Here is an 18,445-nt window from a genome sequence, read left to right as displayed (position 1 = left end):
GTCCATTATCAACAGAACTAAATTTAAATGCAAAAAAAAAAAAAAAACGATAACATATATGGGAAACAAACAGCCTCATTACATCTCCAAGTTGCCTTTTCGTTTTCAGTCGTCAAAATGTCATGAAAAATAATCCTACAATGAATTCAGCAACAAATTGTAGCACACTTTAACCATGTCACTGTTATCCAACGAGCCAAGAAGTCCTTTATCTCATGTTCTTGCTACCATCGATAATATTCAGATGTATTCTTTGAACCAATTATCTCGATCATGCAGGAGCAGTAGAGAAGCAACAAGAAAATCAGTTGCAATTCAAACCCTATCACACCAGCCATCGCAACAGTTTGAAAATAATATTATGAAATGTATTTCTCCTGCTGCTCTTGAAGTAACTTGGCCGATGATTTGGCATCCAAATATAGCGAACAAACTTCATCAAGATCCGCCTATAAATTTGACAATAATAATAACGCATTGAGTTGAATATAAGTACGTAGCAGACAACATTATTTCAAGTGCCTAACATCAAATAGTTCAATTTCAAAATACCTTGCAGATGTTGTCTCGGCCATTCATTTTTGCAACAATGCTGGCAGGTGATAACAGCTGAACTGCATGCCTGATAAGCAACTAGTGTAAGTAACATAAGAAAGAAAAGCATAGAAGAATAGCTAATCTAGAATGCAGACCTTAAAGAAGACCGTTGTCCAATCTCCCCAAGGAAAGCTAAACTTTCCTCATCCACAACTAATTCCTCAACTTGAGCACGAATGGCTAGAATCTGTTCCACAGACAAGTGTGTATGTTTGTATATCCAAATGCATAACAATTTAAATCTTGAAAATCCATTCAAAAGAAAGATGAAGGAAATACTACCTGTATCATTTCAGCAGGACCATACGTTTGGGTTCGAATGATCACCAAACGATCCAACAGGTCAACAGGTATGCCGTGAGGACTGGTCATATCAGTCCCTCTGTTTAAAAAGCAGGCAACAACCCTCAAATTATACATGATGAATTAATGAAAATGGAACCATATCAATCAAACAACTAATCAATATGACCATTGACTTAAAGTTTATATTGATGAATGCCAATTAAGTATGCACTATAAACCCTAAACATCAATAAGGATCCACTTCGACAGAGGTTACTTTCATTTTTTTTTTCCTAATAACGAGCACTTAAGTCATGTGACCAAGAGTTAAACTCAATATTAAGGAGATAATCACGAACACTTAACAAAATAAGAACAATGGTGATGCCTGCTATGACACACCAAGAATGGCTGTACCAATTATCACATTGCATTCATTTGGTACCCCCAAAATTTAACACTGGACCAAAACTCGTTTGAAAGCAACATTAGTTTAACCATACCTTACATTGCATATTCCCCTATTAGTAGCAAAAATTACTATTGGAGATAGGGAGCTCTCTAAAGCACGATTCAAATATGAAAAACACTCCATATCTAGCATATGAACCTGCAAAGAAGCATTAAAACTTGATTAATTAGACGCAATAGCATTGTGGACATTAGAAGGTGAGTAAGTTGCAGACAGTCACCTCATCAATAAATAGAACTCCAGGGACAAGCTCAGCCACACCTTCATCAATATATCGGTTGACAACCTGTCACCAACAAAAACAGTTACACTCTTGTTTTAATTTATCCCTACTTTTCTTTTTCCTTTGGTTTTTTACTGGTCACAACTAACAAGTATGACTTTATCAATCACTAATTTCAATTTATTTATTAAGCAAAGTATCAGAAGGAATAAGTAATATGCCCACAGCTAATTGAAAACATTTGAAGAAATTGCCAACACAAAAGCTTAATTTTTAGATCCATGATTTTCCACACAAGTCACAACTAATTAAATAAGAAACTACAAACATGTATCAAAAGTTATAACAATACCTTGTTAATTTCTTGTCTCAACTTGTCAGTGATTTCTGTTTTCCTGGGTTTCATCATCTGACCCATAAGAGACAGAATATCTTGTCCCCCTTGAGGTCGTGCATTGGCAGCATCCAGATCATGTAGGGTTACATCCTTCAAGGACAACAATCCAAATCACAATAGGAAATTAGAAATATACAATATAGTCAATGTCTAAAACACATTTTTACATAGTACACTAGTACAAGCCTCTGACCATTTCTATTAAAATCTGCTATCCAAAAATTTGAGTATTCCGACAACAAAATAGTTAAAAAGATTTATCTCCTCTAAATTGAAATCTAGAATTAAAAAATTCTGATGTCCACAGGAATCTTGATTAAGTTTTGCCTGCCCCCATAGTGACATGGCTTCAATTTAATAATTGCAACCAAATTTGACAATCACAACCATGACTATAAAAACAAGACCAGACTTGCCAGTTCAACAGGTTGGATCGATGACTGGCTTGGTGACTACTGACTAGGCTGTTTCAACCACTCACGTATCAACTCAAAGTAGAACAATAGAATTGATGTTATTGAGAAAAAAAGTTAAATTCAGAAATGAAAGTTGACATCAATATAAGCTTCTCATACAGAAAATTCAGGGATTAAATTTAATAATTATACTAAATTAGCAAATCTTAGAGGCATTGCATAAATATAAAATTGGTCTTGAAATTAAATACCTGAACAATCTCCTTTTTCTTGTGAACCTCTCCCTTAGGAAGTGGAACATACTCTTCTGCTTCAAGGTCAAACTCTGTAGCAAAAGCATCACTACGACCAACTCTTTTTACAGCCCCACTATTTGCTTCAATGTATATAACATCCCCAACAGCTACCTGCACGGTGGCAGAAATCCCAAGTAAAAAATGCATCAGAACTGCCAACATAAATATTATATAGCTTTAAAACTAAAACAGCTTCGTTCAAAATAAAGAAAAGAAACTTATAATCTCTTTCACACAGACACAGAGCAAAACAAAACTAAAGAGCTCACCTTTTCCTTAATCAAGGCATCATATATAGTGGGATCCAACTTAAGTTGCTTGGTTCCTTTCACCGTCTTCAACCCAATAATCACATGGCTAATACTTTTACCATAACCACCCGTCACACTCTCGGTTTCTTCCGGAGAGAGCTCAGTGACCTAAACAAGACCAGCTAAACATCATCATCAACAACAACAACAGCATGTAAATTGTACAAGGCACAATCACAGCCCAATTTCAACAAGAGAATAGCCATGAACTCACCTCTCCTTCATATACTTCCTTGTTTTCCTTGATTCGCAGACCAATAGCCCGCCTAAAATTTTCCATGAGAACCTCAGTCTTCTTGACTTCTGAGGAGTAAACTTCAGAGCCAACCATAGGGCAAAATGGAACCTGCAGAGTGGCATATACTTTATTTTCGGCCACAAAACAGAAAGAGAAACAAAAACAACACATGAATGAGACTTGGAAGAGAAACCTTGGTGCCAAGCTCCTGGCTTATTCCGAGGGCTAATGCAGTCTTGCCGGTTCCGGGCGGTCCGGCGAAAAGAAGTGCCCGGCCGGCCATTTTCTTCTGCCGTATCATGTCGACGACGAGACCTGATGCTTCTCTTGCCTCAACTTGACCCACAAACCCTGCAGCAAAAGGCAACGCTTTTCCACTCGCCTGAACAATCATCAAACTAGGGTTCAAGTTTTGCAAAGGGAAGATGAAAACCTAGCTCAGAAGTGGAAGAGAACGAACCTCGAGACCTAGGCCTTTAATGTGGGTGTGCGTGGCAACACGCTGCTTCTTCGTTGTTGACTGAACCTCTTCTATTTTCATCTTCTCCATTTCTCTTCTTTGCCTTCTTCACTCTGCAGCAGCGGACACTGAAAAAGAAGAACGCGCTTCAAATCAAACACTACGAAGTACAAACACAAAACACAAGGGAAGGAGAAGATGAATTCACTGGGCCCTCGGTTAACCCAAGCCCAGATACACAAACCCCTCATTCTTTATTTTTTGGGCCGAGCCCAAAGGCGAAACGTGAGAAAGTAGAAAGAGTCGCTCGCAATCAATGGAAGAATGGAGGATATTGGTATTTTCAACATTTTTTCTCTCATTATTATTGGATGAATCAGATGTGAATATTGCTGATCAAATATGTTTAAAAAAGCTTCTTTATTACATGTAAAATTTCTTTATTAAAGATAAATAAAGGATTAAGTGTTGCCAGCATTGTTTTTAATGGTCGAAAATTTTGGCTCTGAATCAAGGCATTGTTTTCTGGTGAACTAAGCAAAGCTTGTAATGCAAAGTCTTCTTCACAGATATTGAAGGTTAAATGATTGATGTATTGGTGTAAAAAAATGTTTAATTTATTAAAATAGGTAGTTCCAATTTGTTAACCTGTTAGTTGACATTGTTGATTAATTGTTAGTTGATTCGCTGAACAGGAACATATAAATGATATAATACTCCTTCTCCATAAATATATATCCAAAAATAAATAACAAGATTAATATTTAACTTACAATAAAAATTAAACAATAATTTATACAATATTATTTTTTTATGTTTATCTCTTTTTATTACTTTATTTATTAAAAAGAGAGATAGACTCAAAAATAATATTATACAATTTTTATTATTTATTTGGGTTTTCTTTTCTATATTTTTTGTTTTCAACATGATATAAGAGCTCTTGTAGTATCATAATTATTCTTTTAACTCTATTAATAGATAATATTACTATAAATCTTAAAGTATCTTCAATAAAGAATGGTTATGATATATGTTATGAATAAACAGTTGTATTTATTAACAACTTTCATTAGAGTGTAATAATATAGCACAATAAATTACTTAAAAATAAATAATGTTATTTATGAATTAAAAATTAATATTTTCTAATCTTGATTCTTTCAACAAACTATATAGAGCACAAATTACTTCCACAAATAAATAAATAAAAATTTATACATCATCAATCTTTCATCTCTCATAAATTAAAAACTAGTCACCTATTATCATTATATATCTCTAATGATTATATAATTTCTTTATTTTTAATATTTTTTATATGCATTAAATTAATTGTATAAATTTAATATTAATTTTTATATGTTAAAATATTATTTATTATATTTAATAAAATTAATATTTAATTATATTAATTATATTTATTTTTTAAATTATCAAAAAGCAAGTGTAAATAAAAAATTATAAAAGTATGAATTATTAATAAGATTTCATCATTATAACAAAATCCGTATTATAAATTATTTAAAAATGATATGATATAATAAATTTCATTTATATTAAAATAAGCACATTAATAAATTATTAATAAGTCGGACACTTTCAATAATGTAAATCTCACTCCTTTTTTTTGGTGTACTAACAATATTCAGCCAGTAGAACAATTCCTTTCAAATTAAACTTTATCTCTTCCAATAAAAATAATTTTTTTCGGCAAGTCTCACTATTTAATAAATCTCACATAAATTTCGTTTAACTATAAAATTACAACAATAATCGATTATGTTTGAATTTTTACTTTTTCTACAATATTTCTTCGCCACCAAACTGTGGAAGTGTGAATCGTCAACTTGTCAACCCCATCCCCCCTCAAAAAAGAAAAAGAAAAAGCATTGGCTGAAATAAATTGTATTAAATATTTTTAATTACTAAATGAAATAAATATTAAACATTTTCATTACTAATGTAATAATAAATATATGTTTTTCATTACAAACATTTAATCAATCACCTTCATAAAGCTAAAATGTTAAACTTATGCTATATTTTCTCCTTTATCTTCCGCTAACAATATGCTAAAACTTATTGAACTTGATAAATGCCACAATATAAAGCTTTCTATTTAAATAATACAATAATTGGTGCAATTTGATTTCAGATTGCCACCATCTTAAAACTAGTTTCAATAATTAACTTGATAAATGAGTAAATATTTTTCATATGATGTTCACTGTTCTCAAATCAGCAGCTTCTTCAGCTCTTTTTTATTTACCTGGAATTTCACAGGGAAATAAAAAAAAATTAACTTTCCTTCCTAAAGGGTGAAAAAAGAAATTATGTCTATTAGGACTAGGTAGAAGCAAAAGTAAGTTACCTTCCCCATGGCATTGCGAGGGAGTGAGTCCCACACGATTAGTTGAGTAGGAATCTAACAAGACATAAACAAATTATCAAAAGATAATACTTTTATGCTTTTGTTTTAAACCCAAGAAATTAGTAGTAAAGAAAACACCATCGAGAAAAGTAGAAAACAAAGAAAAATGGTGTTTTTCAATTGTTTGATTAGTATGATAAATAGCCCAAAAAGAAATAAAATGTATTAAATTTTGTATAATTTTGTAATCTCATGAGCCAAGAAAATGGAAGAGTGAAAGATAGAAAATTTATAATTTCCTAATCAAGTTTTTCTATCTAGTCAAAAAATGAAGAGAAAACTAAACTTTCTTTTTTATTCTCCTCTTAATTCAAATAACTTTAAAATCTACTCTTTTTGTCATCATTTTTTCTTATCTTCTACTTCTTTCCCCCTAATTTTTTTTCTCTCCAATAATTATCATGACTGCCATGGACTTGTACATGAAAGACTCAAAATATCATGTTGATGAACTTTTTCCACGGGTTAGCACTCCGCACTTGCATTTTTAGTGGCAGCTTATATATGGTTTTGAGTATAAAAAAGTGAAAGGTTAATCCCATAAACGAATGCATATATACAGGGGTGGTAAGAGTGAAAAGAGTTTAGCTTAACCATCTAATTTTTACATAAAGGGTTAAGATTTGCTGTTTTCACCACTAACTCTTACCCGATCTATCTTATACAAACGCAGAGACCAGAGGTATAAACAATGGTCATAGTGCCATACCTTGTAAGGTGCAATTCTGTCTTTGGCCCACGTGGACAATTCTTCTAGGCTTAAAACAGGCTTTGACTCTTGATCTCGCTTCCGTTTAACATCAACCTGTGGCACAATGATTGCACCAACAATCTCTCCATAGTCTTTGTCTGGTAAGCCTAAAACGCAACATTCCGCTACAGCTGGATGCTGCAAAAAATTTTCTAATTGTGAATATTCATATACCATTCCTTATATTCAGCTCTTTCCATGGAAACAAAATGTATAACTTTGAAAATTCCAACAATTTGTATAATCGATACAAATTGTGATCCCGACCTAGCTGATATTTCAATTCCAGCTAATGATGATGCTATAGTCTCAATCCAATTAATTTTTAACAAATTAATATTTGCAATTTGTGAGGGTCGTTCTAGCAACAACTAACAACCACAATGAGAAAATGGTAGTCAGTAGTCACTTGCCTCTATTATTACTGATTCAATTTCTAATGCAGACAGCTTATAGCCACCAGCCTTGATTATATCAGCATTAGTACCTGATAAACAACAAATAGAGAATGTCACAATGTTACTTTTAGTTTTATCGCCATCACAATCTAACTTTAACACTGATATGCTCAGGCTCAGGTGTAGGGATCCTTATGTTTATACTAAGTTAATCAAGACGAAATAGTTGACTTCTCATGCATGTTCAAATATTGGGCAAAACCAAATGTCCAAGCTATCAGCAGTTTAGGAACAACGTTTCTGACAAACAGCTGTAACAATTTAAGCATTTTTATCTTTTGTATTGAGATTCATTTTGGAAAATGGAAAGCCCTGGCTCAAGGATAATTCCTAGAAACATATGACAGCATGCACAGAGAAGTATAAATTTCCTTACGTCCTAGAATGATGTAATATCCATCTTCATCTGTAGTAACTGCATCTCCGGTCTTAAAGAATCCATCATCAGTAAATGATTCCTTCGTCACCTGCATGGAAATAGTAATTTCTAAGAATTATATATTATATTTCTTTTACCATTCTCTATCTTTGGAATCTTGGACTTTCAGTAACTGAAATAATATTCTACTCCTTTTATTGTGCTCAATCTTTAGCAGTTGCTCAAATAACTGTTTCTCAGATAACAGGAAGTGCAGCCTCTGGATAGTGGTGGACAATAACAGGGAAATAGGGTATTGTATCGTGATGTACACAATCATGTATTGCATCATAAATCAATGATGAACGGTTTGGTGCATAAAAAGTCAAAAACAACAGATAATAATTATTACTAAATGATGGTTTCAGAATCACTAAATAGAAGAATTTAACATTTTGAAAGTACCTCAGGAAGCTTCCAATATTCTTTAAACAATGAAGGGCTTTTTACACAAAGCTCACCGGTTCCAGTACTTTCATTCACACCGGCATCTTCATCTGCAATAATCTTGATCTGTCAAGCAGACAAAAATACATCCGTAAAAATTCCATGTGATATTATCTTTCAAACTGAGCGTCCATTACACTTGAGACAACTCCTGCCTTAAGGTTCATAGTAAAACAACTGTTCCTAGTATGTCAAGGTAAAACTTCTTTCACATGTGTCCTTTAAGTTTCATTCATATATCACTTTATTGCCTGTTGTTAGAAAAAAGAAAAAAAATTGGTTTCCTTAACCAGAAATTGAACCTTGTGCCCAGACCATTAGTTACTAAAATCTCCAACAATGTTGTTTAGACTATATGATCATGTAAACAGATTATGCCAACAGTGGAATGGGAGAATTAAAAAATATCCCACATTCTATGACAAGCAGCATTTAAAAGTGCAAGCTCAACTAACCTGTATACCAGGAAATGGTTTGCCAACGGTTCCTGGCTTGCGCTCACCTTTCAATGGATTTGACAATGCCATAACAAACTAGAAACATTAACATAATAAGATTCATACAAAAATAATTATAAATTTAATAAGAAAAATAGTAAAATACATATATGATTCCCTGCAAAGTTGAAGGTCATAAACTAAAGTTTACTTACTTCAGTCATGCCATATCGTTCCAATAAGCGATGCCCAGTGATGGCTTCCCATTCTTGCATAACAGGTTGAGGAAGCGCAGAGGACCCACACATCTGGATGATAACATGACAATATATCAGATTTCCCAGATTGAATTAATAGTCAACATTAAGCACTAATGCAGGAGAACACGCAACATAAATTGCAGGCATGTCCATGCATGGAAAATTCCCATTTTTTCTCATGCCATAGTGCCTCTTTCCCTTACCATAAGTCGCAAGTTCTTTGCAGCAGATGCCGAAGCAGCTTGTAGCTCATGATCCATTGCATGATAACCTTGTATCAATCGGGCATAGATTGTTGGAACCTTCATTTACAAAGGGATTAATCATAATCAGATCAACTAAGACGAGTTTTTTAATCATGGAAAATACTGTTGATAGTTTTCAAATTAATTTTAAATGAACAAACTGAACAACTGAAATTAAGAATAATACTTACTCCAGTGAACACAGTAATAGCATCGTCAGCCTTAGAACCCTCAGTTGGATATGACTCACGCCATCTCTGCCAAACTCCCCTCACACTAAATTTTGGCAAAAACTCAACCTTCAACAAGATAATTAGATTCTTAGCCATAAAAAATTATTTAAAATGGATACTATCTATTTTGAAGCCACTTAAACATAACATTTTTTCTAGTTGTCTTTTCTTTGGAAGCATAAATGAAGAGAGTGTATTACCGTGGAACCTGCATAGAGAGGGGCCATTAGACCATTGAAAAGCCCGTGAACATGTATATCATATATGTCAAGGATTGACAAAAAATAAGAGATATCCCAAATCACATTTTCAGCAAACATACTAAAGATGATAATATTAGTATGTTGTACATTATTGGAAAAATATTGAACAATGTATACACAAAAGCTTTCATGAATCATGGATATGATGTAGTGGTAGACAATGCAGAAACTGGTCAGCAGATGTGTACTCCCACGCTTTTGTCAAAGTTTGGACCTAAAATCAAGACAAAATTGACAAAAGTTAGAATAGGAATGGACTGACATGCTCATGTCAGTGGGGATTAAATTGCATTTAGATTAAAATTAAATCATAATTTGTGCAAGATTTGATGGTCACACCAAAACAATTTGCACTGTCATATAGAACTAGTGTTCGGGAAGAGGATTTCATTTTACTAGATGAAATGAAACTGTCAATTCAAAGTAATAAATGTAACTAGAGGTAATCATAGAGCATACCTGGGAAAAGATGCTTTTGTGTGTATGAACAACTCCCTTAGGTTTACCTGTAGTCCCACTAGTGTATAAAATCAGTGCTGGATCCTCACCTATGTTGATGGATATGGAAAACAAAGAAAGAAATGTCAACAAATTGCTAGCAAAAGATTCAACTATATCCATATATATACATACATACATACATATATATATATATATATATATAGATAGATAGACAAAGAGGGAGAAGATATCCACTTTCTCCAAGAGTAAATCTACCTATACTTTACTAAATAACTCATATTTTACATCAAATTTTAACAATCCAACTATTGAATTGAAAGTTTAATGTATAGATCAAGTATGCAAATTTTTAACAAATTTGAAAACTATTTGATGGATATTTCATTTCATTAATTCAAATTGACGGATAATTATAAAAGCAATTTTATACATTAATTTGAATTTATATAAAAAAGTATCAAATAGTTTTCAAATTATATATATATATATATATATATGAGGAGGTATCCGTTTACTTCAAGAGTAAGTCTAGCTAAACTTAATTCGTTCAATAACTCATGTTCTACATCAAATTTCAACGATCAAACCGTTGAACTTAAAATTCTTAATACATAAATCAAATCTGCAAATTTAAAAAAAAAAATTGAAAATCATTTGAAATTTCATTTCATAAATTCAAATTAATGTATAAAATAATTTTATGATTATCCGTCAATTTGAATTAATGAAATGAAGTATCAAATAGTTTTCGAATTTTTTAAAAATTTGCAAATTTGATCTATGCATTGAGAATTTTAAATTTAACGATTGGATCGTTGAAATTTGATGTAAAACATGAATTATTTCATTATGTATATATATAATTCATTTATAAAAGTTGAAACAGTGATTTTCTTACTCAATTTTCCAATATTATCTAAGAAAATTCTGTCAGTGCCATTTTCCCCATTCTGTGAATGTTCATCTCTGCTTTTCTCTAAAGACTTGTTGAGAACAGGTGGAAGATGGAAAAACTGAGAAGAGCTTTTATTGGCTACGCTTTGCATTAATTCACTATGATCTTCAGTACTCAGTATTGCAGATACATCCTACAGCCAAATTATCATCAAATTTCTATTAAGATTTAATCCACAAAGCAGAAGTAAAGCACAAAGGTAATGATGGTTTAACTAATCTGCTAGTTAACATATAACCAACTATTTTTCCTAAGATAGATGTGATTCAATCTATATCACAATAATCATACTCAACTCTTCCAACCTGTCTAATAAGCATTTTGTTCCTTGAGAATGGACATACTTGCAGAAGCAACCAGTGAGACATAATAAATTATAGACACAGAAGTATAAAAACTAATCCAAAAGCATCATGGATTATTTTGTCATGGGACATATGAATAGCAGATTCCTCATTCAATAGTTTATTGATGTTGAACTCAACATCCAATAAAATGCAATTTATAATATATAAGGTATACTTACATAGCGTATTTCAGCCATTTCATTTCACAAAAGGTAAGCATCTATGGATAAATCAGCTATTTGAAAGTTCAAATAAAAGATACGGAGACAAAGTCGAGGGCAGATTTAGGAGGTTCTAGATTCATGAAGTTTGCAAGCCATCTAAATGTTAAACAAACACAAGAAAAGGGATTCCAAAGCATACCGAATTATGAATCACATATAGGAGCTCTACTTCTGGATAGCTGATTGCAAGCGGAACAGCAACACCTCCACTAAGCCAAATCCCAAGTATTCCAGCAACAAATTCAGCAGAGGGTTTGGCTACAATTCCTATTCGAGCTCCACTGAGATTTCCCTGGATTTTGATACCACTAAGAATTTACTTAATGATTATTTCGAACATATTCATGAATGCAGTACTACGTATGAATGCCAAGCAACAGATTAAGAATTTTATTAATCTCCAATCCTTAGCAGGCGATCAAAATGTAATTAAAAGAAAGTGGGTTTTCTTACTGAGAATATAGTGTCTCCAACTTTCAAGCTGTTTTCTATGGTTCAGCATGAAGGTTTTGCCAAGAACAAAATTGCCTTAACTATTTTGCTGTGTTTAGTTTATGTTATTATTTATTGCATTTACTTTAACCAGAATGCATCTTTCAGAGTGCCTCTTTGCTCTTATGCATGCAATATGGTTGTAATTTTGGCTTCTTTTTTATGTTCTCAGGCTTCTGTCCCTGCTTGTTTCAATGGGGTTGCTAGTTGCTAACTTTTACATGCAGAGAGATAGAGCAGCATTGCTGCATTCTTAGTAATCATTTTGTTCTCAGAAAGTTTTCACCTTTTATGCTCCTGCATGCTGTACCCCTTACTGTGTTGTATTTTCCTTGAAACTTATATCTTTTATATTTGAAAAAAAAAAATAGCATAGCTATTTTTACAGATTAAGTTTTTATGAGCTTCTTCAACTCATCATATTGGTCAGATGCTACCTAATAGTTATGCACTATTTCATCTAGCAATAACAATAGAAAGGGAATTCTAAGGAGTAACTCACCACTTGCACATCACCGCCACACAAAAGATTAGATATCTTCTGTGCTGACGAAATGAGTTGCTTGTAACTATAACTCTTCTGATCAGCTCTGATAGCAACACTTTCATGAACTGTAGGTTCTTGCTTAGCAATTGCTTTGACCACCTCCATTAATGTAGCAGGTGCAGATGCTAAATAAAAGGAAGAAACAGTCAAATAACTTTCACATTACGAAAACTGAAAAACCAGAATATCTATTTGGTTTTTTTTCTTAGTAATCACCCAATAAACAGATAACTGCTCAGAACCAAGATGGCCCTTCTAAACTTCCCAGCCCAGCAATGTGGTTATCATAAGATCATCATAACAAATCAATGACAACATCATTTTTACAGAGTACATCTCTTACAAACTGTCATAATAATCACCATCCTTAGGTATTTTCTTAAAACAAATTTCCAAATCGAGTGTACTAATGCATGATGTCAGCAAATTACGGGCTATAAAACCCAAACGCTACCTCTACAGTTAAATTAGATGCATCATAGTAATCTCTAAAAAAATTCCAAATTGTGTGTGCAAATGCATGATGATAGCCAATAGCTAGAAGAAAACAGAGTAGCAAGCAAAGAACAGTTTCGGGCAACAAAATTACTTCACACCCAGAATACACTACATTCCAGTCAAAGTCGATTAATATAAAAGAGAAAGAGAAAGCACAGCCTTTACTTGTGCATGCGGCAGCAAGCGAACCCCAAAATAGAATTTTTATGACAAGCCGAATAACCCAGATGAAATAAAAAGGTGATCCGAGGAGAAAGGAGCCCAAAAAGCAGAAAAGTGATTAAAGAGAGAGAAGGGTGCGTAAAACTCACATGAAAGTGGACGAAACAGAGAGAAAGAGGACTTGGGGTAGGAAAGGAGAGGGAGAGAAGCTAGGAAGGCATGGGAAGGAGTGCGTTGATGATGGAGAGGAAGAAGAGTGAGGTGTTTGTTGAAAGCCTTGAATGAGCGACTCATTTAGGTGGCAGATATATTGCAAACCAAACCAACCAATTCAGCGGTGGAGTTAGGTGGAAACTGCGTGCTTCTAATTTGCACGTTCCTCTCTTTCACCTTAATTAATTTGTCTGCTTCTGTTTCTCTCGGTCAATGTATGTGTGTTCTTGTGCATGCCCTCTTCAATTCCAATTCCAATAGTATTAGTATTACTCAACTATAAGGAGGGTTCTGTTCTAGACGAATGATTGGTTGGTTATTAGGCTATTAGTTGTGAACGTTATTCCATATGTTACGCCTTTTTGAAGATAGGCTTATTTTGTGGCAGGGATAAGTACAACTACAAAAACAAGATTTTTTCTTCTGTGGCAGGATTTTTCTTACTGCATTTTTTAGTTTTTGTTCAAGTCAAATTGATTTTTTTTTTTAAATAATGTCTTGCATTCCAGCCTTATTCGTAGAAAATATATATATATATATATATATATATATATATATATATATATATATATATATGATTAAGAAAAGAGTCTACTAAAAATAAATCAACTACATTTTTTTTAGCAAATATTAATCATCAATAAAATTAATATATACTTTACGTCAAAAAAAAAACTTAGTAAAACAAAAAAAAATGTAAATTTTCTTTTAGACAAAGCTTATATATAATTTTACATGAATTATTTGTATCAGAATTAAAAATTATATATTTGTATTTAGTCTTTAAAACAAGAATGTACTTGTTACAAAAGTACTCCTTCAAATCAAAATTGACAACAATAGAAACAGTGGCTATTAAAAAGCATATAAGTTTCGTGCTTTCTTTATATATCGTCCTTCCTTTTAATAATCTCAAAAGGCGTCACTTTGTTATAAAAGGGAGATACCATTAAAATATATATAAGGATGAGCATAAAACAAGACACATATACGTATTTCATTATACCGACGCGTTTAATCGGAAACGAGCCCAACGGCATTTATTGAATTAAATAATTAAAATAGCAGTGGGTCATACCTAGGTATTGTTTGACCCGTAAGATTTGGTCTTGTATTTTTTTAATATCGGTAGGACTTTCAACATATTTTTCCAAGTTTTGACACGTTCCACTTATTTAGTGTTTTCTTGTTTGTTTTTTCCAAACACTCAAAAAAGTTTCAGATTAGACAGCTGAATCGATATCCGTATTTGATTACTCAACTTCTACTACGAGATAGTGACGAGAAGCTTCGGCTCATGTTTGATATTTGATACCCTTTTTTAGAATTAAAAAACATTTTAACATGCACAATCGATATTTGATACCCTTTTTTAAACATTTGTCAAGCCTGCTAATGTAACTTCTCGAGTACTCGAAGGGTATCAAATGTCTGACCCCAAAACAATGGCGTACCAAATATTGTTTCAATGCATATCCACCACGTCATGGTACAAGTGTTAGGGTGGATAATACTATGATCATTATTAAATAATCCCATGTTAGAAAGCAGGTCATAGGGTTTATTTGTCGATTGCTATTAACATGTCATGCTCCAACTCAGTGTCAAACCATCTTCTTTAAGAAATCGTGTGGAAAAATAACTTCTTGACGTAAATCTTCTTGTGATTCCACAATCAATTGAACTTCAAAAGGGGAGAATCTTTTGAAAAGACATCATATATTAACCTTCGAAATATATCTTAATGCCAGAATCGTGGATGTCAAGTCTCGATTACGGAAGACTTTATAGATTGGTATGGAAAATTGGAAATTAAGCGATAAAATCCAGCTCATTTTTACTTGGCATGTGTATCTGTACCCAGCTGAGGCGTTGACGACAAAAAAAAAACAGAGAAAAAAAAAGGGCATGATTGTTCTAATCTAGAAATATACCACTTTGACCAGTTAAACTGATACATTTTCAAATTAAATGGACAAACAAAATAGTATAAAGTTTTTTTTAGAGATTAAAACCGAATTTCAAAAATTTTAGAGAACTAAAACATGTTTTACCCAAAGGTTATTAATTTATACAGATTACGATTATGTTCATCGTTTTAAAATCGATTCTATCTAAAAGAGGTACTAAAATACCAGGCTTGAAAATTTATGAAACCTACTTCTAGTCACAAACATGTACCATATGGAAGGTTCTCTTCAAGTTCACTATCTTCGTAGTATATTGAAGCCAAGACCGAGTTTCCCACAAGGTTTAAAGCCATAATAGTAGATAGTCAACGTGATCATTGACCTCGCCATCTCATCCACCAGGAGGGTGTCGCAACTCCCTGTGAAGGAGGTGGCGTAAGAATATCAAGCATTGTTTCCTTCTCTGTTGGGGTCAATGGAACACCTCTAACAAGGTTCAAAGCCATGAGATGGACATTAGCCTTTTGTTTATGCTTGTTGTAAGCCCATATCCCTGCAGCTGCACCTGCAAATAGGATCTATTTGAAAGAACATATAAATGGAATCAGCTCAAATTTAAACTGCACAAGCAAAAAATACAAATCAAGTGTTTTCGATCCTAAAATTTACCGGTGATAACCACAAAGCTGCTGTTTGCATGTCAAACTTGGGAGTATAGAGTACAGTCTCTCCAAAATCGTCCTCAAGCTTTTTGTAGATCTCCTTATCACTCTTTCCAGATCGAATTTCATCACGAATTAACTGGAAAACAGAACGTGTGTTTAGGATTTACATAATAGCACCAAGGAACACACTTCCAGAAAGGCAGAAACTGCTGGCAGACATGGTTATTTTTTAAATTTAAAGAAGTTCTGAGCAGAAATGAATGGAAAACAGGCATAAAAGTAGGCAAGAAACTTCAAAAATTTTAAAATCTATGTTTTACAAGTATACGAAAATAAGTTATTTCACACACCCGGAAACCCCCCCACAAGACAGAAATTCAAATCAACAACAATGAATGGTATAAAAAACAAAAGGCTTTCATTTTAGCCAGTGAAGCTTTACAAACCGAAAAAATGTGTATCCAATTAAACCACAAATCAGTACTCACTACTCAGAGATGTGGGGGGGGGAGGGGGTTTAATTTACAGAAAGCCAACATAGGCATGAAGGAAGATAAATTATATGAGTAACTAAGAATATGCATAACTCCATAAAGATTTTAGTTCAATTACAAGGGAAAGTGGATTAACAAGTAATATATCCAAATGATGCATTGATATTTGATAACTCATACTAGAAACTACATCAAAAAGGATTCGGATGTTATTTTTTAAGTCACATACATAAAACAACAATCTAAATATTTAGAGCCCCCCGCCCGTGCAAAATTCATCTCAGTCCCTTTTCTTAATTATTTCAAGTCTAGAATCCATTTGAAATTTTGAATTCCAAACAAGTAGCTGAATGAAACAAGAAATAAATAAATTAACAAAATCATGTTTGAGTTAGCAGTGTGGGAAAAAGTAATAACAACAGCCATGTGAGAAAGTAAAAGTGGAGTGCAGGAAGGTACCTTCCTGAGCAAAATGGCAATGTCTGTCTGAGAATCTTCAATGGATTGACTCCCACACTCCGTGCACCTCACATTGTGACTAATGTTTCTCGCCCGAGTATCTACTATCAGTGCCTTCTTCACTGCATCATCCTCACTCGCCATTCAAACCTACCCAGACAAGTACCATTAAAACATTTTTTAGGAAAAAAAAAATAGTGTGCAGAGCTGTAGAGATAATGAAACTTTTGTTTCAATCACACATTTCATCAAACAGCTGCGAGGCAAAACCATGACAAGAACAACCAAGCATAAAACGAATCATGATGATTTAGCTTTAACATCCAACAATTATGAAAGTAAAAGAACACAAGCAATTAACATCAATCTAAACCATAACTAATAAGACAAGCCTCCATTCATTCATTTATTTTGTCGGAGAAAACAGTTACTCGCAAAAAGTATTTAGACTGTGAATTTTATTTAATATATGAATTGATTGCATATAGATAACTGTGAAATGGGTTTAACGTAGAAACTCACAGAAAAAATTGATGAAAAAAAAAAAGCGCAAGTTGTGATCCTTCGATTCAAGGCTTCGATTAGATTTTGCGGTGGCGTTTTCAGTTCTACAAAAATAAGCCACGCAGGCACAACTTATTATAGAGAACCCATCCATCAACCAGATCCAAATTATTCTTTTCTTTTTTATTTAATTTGATTTTTTTATTATTGAAAGGATATTCTCTCATCAATGTTAATATTTTCTTGTACACAACATGATTATTGTTTGAATTAGTTCACGGATCATTACTTTTTTTTTTTTTATGTGTGTCACTTGTAAAAAAAAATAATAATCTTGTTAGTCTAAATTAGAAGAAGAAAAAAAAAATAACATTTCATCGTTTTCAAAAAATTAAGTAACCAAGTTCAAATTTTCTAATAATTTCATCTTTTAAAAGTGGGTGCATAGAAAATTCAAATGAATAAAAATAAAAATAAAAATAAAATAACCATCACATCATGAAAATTAAACTTACTCACCTCCTTTCTTAAACATAAATATATGAGAATTTTCCTTTTCCTGAATGTTATATGAGCATAATGAAATTTGTAATGCAATTAACATAATATATATATAAATATATATATATATATATATATATATATATATATATATATATATATAACCAAAAATACTGTAAAATGAAACAAATACACTTTAAGTTTAATGAGTGAAGTAAAAACGAATTAGTGACTTACAAAAGTGAGAGTTACAGTTACCAAATCAGTGAATATTGATTTCAATTAGGATGAGTCGGGTTCTAAAAGGGTTAAAAAAAATTTCCTATAATTAAAATTAATAAAATAAAAAAAGTTGGACAACTTAACTTAAT

At 32.6% G+C, this 18,445-nt stretch overlaps 3 protein-coding genes across 7 annotated transcripts; all 3 read right to left on the bottom strand.

Annotated features, from left to right (window-relative positions):
• Positions 1-36: 36 nt before the first annotated feature.
• On the bottom strand, positions 37-3,873 carry RIN1 (P-loop containing nucleoside triphosphate hydrolases superfamily protein). The gene is made up of 12 exons (XM_020373394.3): positions 3,696-3,873; positions 3,429-3,617; positions 3,212-3,343; positions 2,956-3,105; positions 2,642-2,797; positions 1,930-2,064; positions 1,575-1,640; positions 1,386-1,492; positions 880-979; positions 693-784; positions 553-622; positions 37-449 (listed from the first exon to the last, which is right to left on the bottom strand). The coding sequence occupies exons 1-12, from the start codon at positions 3,783-3,785 to the stop codon at positions 360-362; spliced, it is 1,377 nt and encodes a 458-aa protein (XP_020228983.2). The 5' UTR covers positions 3,786-3,873; the 3' UTR covers positions 37-359.
• A 1,755-nt stretch (positions 3,874-5,628) lies between these two features.
• AAE13 (AMP-dependent synthetase and ligase family protein) lies at positions 5,629-13,849 on the bottom strand. Of its 5 annotated transcripts, none has more exons than XM_083074731.1 (17): positions 13,478-13,836; positions 12,624-12,793; positions 11,769-11,921; positions 11,002-11,191; positions 10,101-10,189; positions 9,787-9,855; positions 9,579-9,632; positions 9,337-9,444; positions 9,104-9,202; positions 8,856-8,948; positions 8,659-8,736; positions 8,162-8,269; positions 7,715-7,805; positions 7,294-7,367; positions 6,839-7,018; positions 6,070-6,123; positions 5,629-5,967 (listed from the first exon to the last, which is right to left on the bottom strand). In XM_083074731.1, the coding sequence occupies exons 1-17, from the start codon at positions 13,620-13,622 to the stop codon at positions 5,932-5,934; spliced, it is 1,791 nt and encodes a 596-aa protein (XP_082930857.1). In that variant the 5' UTR covers positions 13,623-13,836; the 3' UTR covers positions 5,629-5,931. The 5 variants fall into 5 exon arrangements, 4 of the variants coding, with proteins under 4 accessions (XP_082930857.1, XP_082930858.1, XP_082930859.1 ...); XM_083074732.1 differs by lacking the exon at positions 13,478-13,836 and adding an exon at positions 13,332-13,469; XR_014433819.1 differs by lacking the exons at positions 5,629-5,967; positions 7,294-7,367 and having other exon boundaries at positions 6,066-6,123; positions 13,478-13,844.
• A 1,720-nt stretch (positions 13,850-15,569) lies between these two features.
• CCMH (cytochrome c biogenesis protein family) lies at positions 15,570-17,748 on the bottom strand. The gene is made up of 4 exons (XM_083074740.1): positions 17,592-17,748; positions 17,070-17,219; positions 16,121-16,252; positions 15,570-16,029 (listed from the first exon to the last, which is right to left on the bottom strand). The coding sequence occupies exons 2-4, from the start codon at positions 17,211-17,213 to the stop codon at positions 15,826-15,828; spliced, it is 480 nt and encodes a 159-aa protein (XP_082930866.1). The 5' UTR covers positions 17,214-17,219; positions 17,592-17,748; the 3' UTR covers positions 15,570-15,825.
• Positions 17,749-18,445: the final 697 nt, after the last annotated feature.

Source organism: Cajanus cajan, chromosome 5 (assembly GCF_000230855.2).
Source record: "Cajanus cajan strain Asha chromosome 5, NIPB_CcT2T_4, whole genome shotgun sequence".
Classification (NCBI taxonomy): Eukaryota; Viridiplantae; Streptophyta; class Magnoliopsida; order Fabales; family Fabaceae; genus Cajanus; species Cajanus cajan.
This window is presented reverse-complemented; position numbering and strand designations above follow the sequence as displayed.

Coding starts and splice junctions, on each gene's coding strand:
- AAE13 (XM_083074731.1), bottom strand. CDS start 13,622: ATGAGTCGCTCATTCAAGGCTTTCAACAAACACCTCACTCTTCTTCCT. Junction 9,203..9,336: donor CTATTACTGTGTTCACTGGA/GTAAGTATTATT, acceptor TTGTAAATGAAG/GTTCCAACAATCTATGCCCG. Junction 8,270..8,658: donor AACCATTTCCTGGTATACAG/GTTAGTTGAGCT, acceptor TCTGCTTGACAG/ATCAAGATTATTGCAGATGA.
- CCMH (XM_083074740.1), bottom strand. CDS start 17,213: ATGGCGAGTGAGGATGATGCAGTGAAGAAGGCACTGATAGTAGATACT. Junction 16,253..17,069: donor TTGCCATTTTGCTCAGGAAG/GTACCTTCCTGC, acceptor TCTGTTTTCCAG/TTAATTCGTGATGAAATTCG. Junction 16,030..16,120: donor CAGCTTTGTGGTTATCACCG/GTAAATTTTAGG, acceptor TCTTTCAAATAG/ATCCTATTTGCAGGTGCAGC.
- RIN1 (XM_020373394.3), bottom strand. CDS start 3,785: ATGGAGAAGATGAAAATAGAAGAGGTTCAGTCAACAACGAAGAAGCAG. Junction 3,106..3,211: donor AGGAAGTATATGAAGGAGAG/GTGAGTTCATGG, acceptor GGTCTTGTTTAG/GTCACTGAGCTCTCTCCGGA. Junction 2,798..2,955: donor ATGCCTTGATTAAGGAAAAG/GTGAGCTCTTTA, acceptor GCCACCGTGCAG/GTAGCTGTTGGGGATGTTAT.